This window comes from Jatropha curcas, chromosome 2, assembly GCF_041381405.1.
Source record: "Jatropha curcas cultivar XTBG-Jc1 chromosome 2, XTBG_Jcur_1.0, whole genome shotgun sequence".
NCBI classification, from domain to species: Eukaryota; Viridiplantae; Streptophyta; class Magnoliopsida; order Malpighiales; family Euphorbiaceae; genus Jatropha; species Jatropha curcas.
Genome location: NC_143152.1, coordinates 6,470,728 through 6,479,717, shown reverse-complemented (window position 1 = coordinate 6,479,717; position 8,990 = coordinate 6,470,728). Strand labels below are relative to the sequence as shown.

General features: G+C 28.7%; 1 protein-coding gene across 1 annotated transcript; it reads left to right on the top strand.

Moving 5' to 3' along the window:
* Window positions 1-2,610: 2,610 nt before the first annotated feature.
* Window positions 2,611-4,492, top strand: LOC105635911 (NAC domain-containing protein 90). Its single transcript, XM_012219046.3, has 3 exons — window positions 2,611-2,815; window positions 3,065-3,363; window positions 4,179-4,492. Exons 1-3 carry the CDS (start codon window positions 2,650-2,652, stop codon window positions 4,488-4,490), a joined length of 777 nt encoding a protein of 258 aa, XP_012074436.3. The 5' UTR covers window positions 2,611-2,649; the 3' UTR covers window positions 4,491-4,492.
* Window positions 4,493-8,990: the final 4,498 nt, after the last annotated feature.

The following is an 8,990-nucleotide window of genomic DNA, read 5'->3' as shown; positions in this document are numbered from 1 at the left end:
CTAATATTATTTTATGCAGAATTCTTATGGAAAGAAAACAAACAAGGCAAGTCCTACATTGTGTGTGAAGATTTCCGAAGACCCTAGTGGTTAGGTTTTTAGGATACATTGTAGGATAGAGAGAAAATTCATCTATAAGCACATAAACTATTTTTTCTCTCATCAAAAATATTTTTCGGAAATTAAAATTCTTCAAAAATAAATTCTTTTGTCAAAAGTGCGTTTTCGAAAATATTCTTTAAAATCAAAATGATCCAATTACCTAAAATTAAAGAGATTATGTCTCTAGCGATTTTAACAATAAATCATACACTTTCTTTTTCGGAAATTATCTTTGAAGATCTAAAGGATTTTTATTTATTCTCTTACCTAAAACGAAGAAAGATTGTATCTTTTCGTTTTTAGTAAGTAGTATCTCTTCGAAAAATACTTTCCCAAATAAAATGCTTTCGGAAAATCTTTATGTTTAAGGGAAGAAAGATCGTTTTCTATTCTCTTACCAAAATGATAAAATAAACTTTTGGTAACTAAGATTTTCGTATCTTCTAAATAAGGAAAGAAGATATTCTGATTTCAAAATGAAATATTCTCCTTCCAAAAGCGAGAGTTATATATCTCCCTATAAAAAGGAGTTTTCACACTTTGAACTAGGAGGAAGAAAGAGTTTTCGTTTTAAGAGTATTCACCTATTGATCACATCTTTTATCTCTCAAAACTTACTCTCTACCCCCATTTTTCTTTTCATCTTTACACTTCACGTTTTTATCTTTAAAGAGAAAAAAAATTTTATAACTACTTTTGAAAAACGGTTCTGTGTTCTAAACGATTTTCTAATCTGATAAACTGTTTTTCCTATGCTTATATTTGCATTTCTTTCTGTCTATTTAGATTCTGTAATCTATAGTAGACAGGTTTTTATTTGATAAACATTTGTGTAATAGCTTAGGTTAGAAGCTATTGTGAAAGAGGTTATCAAGCGACCTTCTCCGTGAGAGAGATTCTAATGTCTTCAATTGAGTTTCTGTACTCTGCCAAAAACAGAAAGGGTTGAGGTTAACTAGAACTTTTGGAAAATCTAGTGGAATAAAGGGTAGATCTAGGTGTTGATCTATTGCCTTGTACTGTTGGTTTGTCTCTTACCCTTGAAAAGAGATAACATAGTTGAGGATCTCAAGATGAGTCTTGGGAAGTGGATGTAGGCGAGTTAGTGCCGAACCACTATAAATCACTGTGTTGATCTTTTTAATTTCTGAAGTTTCGCTTGATACTGCTTTACTTACACTCTTGTTTATATTTTAGAAATGCTAAAGTTGTTAATGATTTGATGTTCTAAAACTCGAATAAGTCTTATCTTCTCTGAATATTAAAACTCTGGATTTCTAATAAGTGAATATACGAAGTTCTAAACAGTTCTTCTATTTACAGTATAGTTCACTACTTGGATTTCTAATCTGTTTTCTAAACCTGGTTAAGGCTCTGTGAAGCTGTTCTAATTTCAATAACTGTCTCTCACACAGTCTTATATGATTTTCTAAACTTTATGAGGAAGTTCTAAATACAATAGCTTTCCATCATAAAAAAGTTCTAATATTGAATAAGACATTGTGAAGCAGTTCTAATTAATAGCTGCACTTTGCATAGTCTTTCTATTCTTTATATATAGAACATTGTGAGAAAGTTCTAATCCATAATCTTTTCTCACAAGTTCTTTATTTTTCCCCTGCACTTAGAATTTGATATTCTATTTTTAAATTCTAAAATATTTTTAGAAAACTCAATTCACCCCCCTCTTGGGTTGTGCCATACACATACGGGACCCACAACCTGAATAATCTATTTCAGAAGAACCTGTTAAATCCTACAGTCTTTAATATCTTTGACGTAATTGCGAAATAATCCTTTAGGATAATGCTCTCACACGTCTTAAGTTACTACTTTTTCTATAGAGAAAAGAGTAATACACTAAAACAATTTTTATTTAAAAAATAAAGTCATATATTAAATACATAGCATTCTGGCCAATATGAAAATTCAATTGCATCAAAAGACATTTTACTCTAATAAAAATATAATGTTGGATACTTTGAAATTATAAATGGAAGTTATTACTCTATTAACTGTCTATTTATATAGTTTAAGACCATCCAATGAAATTAATCTTTTTCTTTTCTTTAATCATAAACCATCCTTTTACGAATACGAATTAGAGGAATTAAAAAAAGTATGCACTTAGGAAAACTAATAACATGAAGTTTCCTGGCAACATCTTCTAAATTAAAAATGGATTATGTATTGTGCTCTTACTCATATTATGTGAAACTAATCTTGAATATTTCTAAATGAATCTCGTATATTTAAGAGTACATGTCTAATGTCTAAGGTCTAACGTCTTACTACATATTAGTGTATTTAATAAAAATACAAGTGGATCCCACCAATAAAATAAGTACCATTTACATACTATGGTTTATGATGAACCATGGTCTCTCTATATATAAATTTATCTACATGCACTAATAAATCTTTAGTAATTAACTGTGACTTGGGGTTTAGCTTTTTTTTATATATATATTGATTAAATTTCCATATCTGAATCTCAAAAAACAAATTTAGAGAGAAGAGTTCAAATTATCAATAAGGAGAAAATCTATGGAGGATTTAGCACCTGGGTTTCGTTTTTATCCAACAGAAGAAGAGCTTATCACCTTCTATCTTCAGAACAAGCTTGAAGGAAAGAGAGAAGACCTTAACCTGGTCCTGGATCGCGTGATTCCTGTTCTTGATATCTATGACTTCGATCCATGGGATCTTCCGCGTAAAACTTAAATGAAATTTAAATCTTCTTCATTTCTAATACTTTTCAGCCTTTTTTTTGTCAAATATATATATTATTGCAGCATTTTATTATGAAAGCATAACTGAGTTTGATTTTCTTTGTTGAATTATATTCAATTAGTTTCCTTTTTAGCCGAAAGTTTCCCTTGAATGAGATCAGCACCGAAATCTAAGCTTTATTTTTCACTTTCCTGCTTGATTAATTTTTTTTTTTTTCTATTTGTTTCAGAATTATCAGGAGACTTATGTTATAAAGACCCAGAACAGTGGTTTTTTTTCAACGCAATACAAGAAAGGGAATCCTGCGGAGGAAGACCAAAGCGACTCACTAGTACTGGATACTGGAAATCTACAGGCTCACCTGGTTATGTTTATTCTTCCAAAAATCGATGCATTGGAGTGAAAAGAACAATGGTGTTCTACAAGGGTAGAGTTCCAAATGGTCGAAAAACCGAATGGAAAATGAACGAATACAAAGCCATTCAAAGATCAGAAGCTTCCTCGTCAAGCACTAATGCTAATCCAGTGGTACAAGTTCTCTCTCTCTCTCTCTCTCTCTCTCTCTCATATTATTAGGGTATTTTTCATGATTTTACCTGCTGCAATTAAGCTCGGAAATTGAAATTTGATTTGACCAAATAAAAAAAAAAAATAGTTGTTATAAACTTATAAATCTACCAGTAGGTTTTAGCTTTATATATCCAATTACCATTCTATTTAGTTTGTTTGTTGCAGTAAGAAAAGATTAATTTCTGTTCTTCTTATGGTTTGAAAATCCTATTTAAATTTTCAACCTCAATTCTTATATATAGAATCTATAGAGAAATATTTTATAAAACAAGTTTTTAGACAAAAACAGTGGAGATAATTTTTTCCAAAAATATAAAAAAATTTACATTTTCCTTATGTTTTTGGGAGAATTATAGATATAGTTGTGTATATATTCTCAATTTATTCTGGTTCATTCTGTATTTCTTTTTAGTTTGAAAACCCTAGCTTCAAGCTCAATTCTTATAAATCTATCAAGAAATGAAAGCTTTTTCCCTTAATGAAAGAGTGGTAGTCGTACTTTTAGATGTATGAAAATAAACGGTAATACTCTCTCAAATTGATAAAAAAATAATAATAAATAAATAAATTAGGTCTAATTCTTCACTACTTAACTTGAATACACATGAATAGTTTGATAATAAGACTAATGAATTTTGACTTAACATATTAACCTGGAATATCCTTATGGTTCGTAAATCCTCTGAGTTTGAACCCAAGCTAGAACTCAATTAAAAACAAAAAAAAAAAAATATAATAATAATTTCTTTGGTCTCTATATATATTTTTCACAGCTAAGGCATGAATACAGTTTGTGTCGTGTGTACAACACTTCTAAATACCGTCGAGCATTTGATAGAAGGCCAGTTGGGTTGGAGATAAGCCAGCCGAGGGTTGCAGAAGTTGGGGGCAATTTGACAATAACTCATCAAAATCCTCCATTAATGGGGGAGGGAAGAAGCACACATGAGAGCTCACTCCTACAAGAATATGGCAACTCTGAGAGTAGTAATAATATGGTAGTAATGCCTATAGATAATGAACCAATATGGGATTGGGAGCACTTGTCTTATTGGGATTATGATGGCAAATATATAGAAATTTGAACTTCTGGAGATGCTCTATATAGAAAGTAGTATAATCCAAAATCTTTTTGATTAATGTATTAAAATATATTTCATGTGTATCTGGGTTGCATTACTTAATAATTAGTAATGAAAACATTTGAACACATAAGAATCCTTCTAGTAATATTCAAGAGAATGTGCAACATCCTGTTTATTACTGCTAAGGAAGTTGAATTCAAGAATTCAAATCCTATTATGTCTGTGCAATAATTTATATAGATTTTATCATATTATGATCTTGATTAATCTTGAAAATTATATATATAACTGGTTTAATTTGGGTTTTGTATTCATGGTGAAGAATTTGAGAGTTGGTTAATTTAGATATTTTCTATGTCTTCCTTTTTTTTTGGTATAATCAGGAGATGTTATTCCCTCGAATCGTAGAGTATAAAAATTAGATTTTTTTAGCTTCCAGCAAATTGTGTTTTTCAAGAATCAAACTGTGTCTCACATGAATTTAGAGATAACTCTTGAACTTAAGTTTGATTCCTAGAACCAGTCCCACACAAAAGCACCGACCCAAAACTTAGTTTGATATATATGAAAATACTTCGAAACAGGATACTGAAATATATTGATATACAAATAATTGCTGTACTGCGACTTATTTTGGGACGTTGAGAGCTTGCCCAGACAAGACAAAACTTTCATTTGTCAACATATCCACAAGCCACAACCCAATGGAAATTTTGTAGTGGTCAAAAATTTCTTATAAATTGTGAAATCCAAAGAGAAAAAAAAGCTAATGATCGTTGATCTTTTCTTTAAATGGGAAACAGCCGTTTGTCTTCACTATATACATCCAAGTCTTTAACTTTAAAAATTATCTCCATGTCAAAATGAATAATTATTACTGAAAAACGTGATAAATGAATTCCTCTCCTTGAATTGCATGTACATTAGGTAATATTACCTGTGCATTTCTTCACCCAATCGATTATAAATTTTATGGTGAAAAGAATTTAAACCGAAACTTATCATTTTCTTTATTTTTCGCCCCATATACTCTTTATAAAATATGAGACAATTGCACATACTTTCTTTCTTATTTATTAAAAACTAAATGACTTGAAATAATACATATAGTGAATTATACACCAGAAGTAATAATTTCTTTAAATTAATGAAAATGTTTATATGGTATAAAGAATTTGAATGGAATACATATTTGCTCCTAGCAACCTTATCAACTGAAAAGATTGTTTACTCCATACATCCTTGTAGGGCATTGAGACTATATATGTTTCTACAGCCAGTCCTATATCCCAGATCTTCTTTAAGGCAACTATCAGTGATGACCGCTTTCCTATGACCATGCCTTTTTAGTATTGTTTCTTTTTTGTTTTGTATTTTTTCTTAAATAATCCTTATATTTGTGATCCTTTAATATAAATTTTGAGCACATAATCTCTTCACGTTATTTTATTAATTGGACATTAATGCAAGTTGAGATACAAATTTCCTTTCCAATAGATGGAAGAATTTTAGAAGTTATCGACTCGGACTCGGACTTATTGAAAGATCACAGTTGAACAATAGTTGTACATTGCCACCAATTGGCACTACAAAAAGACAGGGTTTACCAACGAAGTTTACCAAAGACACAATGTTGTTGGTCAATACCAATGGAATAGCGAAAAGGCGACACCGATTTTTTTGTAGTATGGAACGTGCTTATCTCTAATTGTATAAGTCTATTCCTCTATTAACTCAATTGAATCTCTCATATCAAACTAATGTTTTTTAATTTCTGTACAACTGATTTATAGTAGGCTACTTTTGTAAAAAAATATAAATTTACTTATTCACATTTGTATTTCACATTTGTTGTTTATTTCCTTCTAATAAAATTTCTACATTTCTTCCGGAAAAAAAAAAAAAAAAGAAAATATATGTTTTTTAATCATTCCCTTTGATCGAAATTTTCTCCATATTCTAATACTATATACAAGTATTTTCAAGTTTGTCGGTCAGGTGGTATGGACTAAGAATTACGGTGATTTTTAATTAATTTGACTACTGTCGTCACGCGGTGCCAATAGAAAAGCTTGTATATGGAAGCTGACCGCGGTCTTAAAAACATAAGTTCTATATGAAGTCGTGACGATATGCTAATATAAATGATAAAGATTATGAAGTCGTGACGATATGCTAATATAATAAATAAGGATTATTATTAAAATTATTGTATGGTGATTAAAAAAATAATTAATTATTTTAAATTTTAATAAAATATTTATTAATTTAAGTAAAATTATAATTTTTATAAATTTATAGAAATAATTCTATCCATTTCACGTTTAAAATTATTGTATGGTGATTAAAAAAATAATTAATTATTTTTAATTTTAATAAAATATTTATTAGTTTAAGTAAAATTATAATTTTTATAAATTTATAGAAATAATTATTGTAGTTAATAGAAGTAAAGATAAAAACTTTATTAATTGCTAGATCTAGTTGCAACAGGTATAAACGCATATATTACTGTTAATACTAAGGACAGCAAGTCAAATCCCAAAAGATCACAGAATAGCAGTGTGACTTCATTATTAATTTAACTAATCCAAGCCGCCCTTCTTTTTCTTCCCCACCGAAAGAAACTTCAACAGATTAATGATACTTGACAAGTACTATAGCATGTAAATAAAGGCAAACAGCAGTTTATCAAAATAGTTCATTACGTGCCAATACAATTCGTCTGACACGTGAAATAAATAGATTATGATTGAAGTTAAACGAGTTCATATTAACGGGTCATCTATTTATGACGCGAATATAAACGGCTCGTATCACAGGTTAAACAAGTGATCCATTTATTTAAGAGCAAAAATGTAATTTTAATATCAGATATAATTATTTTAATTAAAATCCTACTTAAATTTTATCATTGTATTAATTTTTTTATTTTACTTATGAGTCTTAAAGAATCTATATATTTTATATATGAACATTTATTTTTAAATATAATTTGAGTTAAATAGGTTAAAACTTAAAAATATTATAAACATGTTAAGTGGTCGTACACAAGTCAATATGACTCACTTAATATGTTTATGATATTAGACAGATTACACAACTCGTATACGGATCAATACGATCCACTTAACTTGTTTATAATATTAGACGGATTACACAGATTTAATCATATTAACATACCTTAGACTTTGAGTCATAAACCACAATTCAACTCTATGATCTTTCAACCGTTTCAATAACATTCACTTTTAACTATTATAATAAAGATAGTCCTTCACTTTGAATAATATTTCTATTTACTAAATTGATGATGATTTTTATAAAATAGATAAATCAAACGCGCGAGACGGTCCTTAATTTTTAAATTGTAAACAGCCATTTTTCTTTACTATTAAGACCTTAGGTAGGTTGAATCAACCTAGTTAAGGAAAGGGATTCTTAAACAAGCTTCAAGCAGATTACTGAAGAACGTGATAAATGGTTATCCACATTTTTGATTTGTCTTTTTCTTCACATCATACAATATTACTTTTTCAGGTCAAATGGAGCGTAAAAACCAAATATAGTTGATAGTTTGATTTGGTTTGATTCATAAAATTTAAAACACCAAACTATCAATTAGGTTATAATTTCGAGATTAAAATCTTCGAATTAAACCAAACCGTGAGTGTGTGTATATATCCACATAATATAATTTTATAGAATTAAATGGAAAATATATTACTCCCTCTATCTCAAAATATAAGTCATTTAAGATTTTTGCACAAAGATTAAGGAAGTAATTAACTATCCTAGATTATAATAAAATTAAGAGTAATTTGACCAAATTATCTTTTATCTCAAAACTAATAGTTACTTTTGAAAGTATTTATTATATCTAATGTAAATAAGGGTAGCATTAAAAAAATATTATTATTTATTACTCCTTAAAATACTCAAAACGACTTATATTTTGAGACAAAAAAATCACTCAAAAACGATTTATATTTTAGAACAAAAGGAGTATTACTTATCATGTATAGGTTACGTATGTCTTAAGTTGTAGGTTTTGATAAATTGTTTAGTAATAAATATATTTTAGAACAGAGAGAGTATTAGTTATCATGTATAGGTTACATATGTCTTAAGTTGTAGGTTTTGATAAATTGTTTAGTAATAAATGTAGAAAGAAAGTAACATTTGAATTCTAAATCAATAATTGCCTAATGACTAAAAAAACTTGAATTTTAGCCTTTTTACAATTTTAGTCAATTATTTTAATTGCTACAATTGATGTCGCGAAGTAATAGTTTCTTAACAATTGTGGCCTCTGTCAATCACCTATTACCACTATGCTGATGTGGCCATTGGTAGAACCCTTACCATAACATGTCACTTACTGATTGTAAATTTGCAAGGTATAATTATTAGCAGAATTGACCAAAATTATTAAAAAGGCCAAAGTTTATGGTTTCTTTAGTCATAAGGCCAAAGTTTGTTTATCAATTTTAGTCAAGA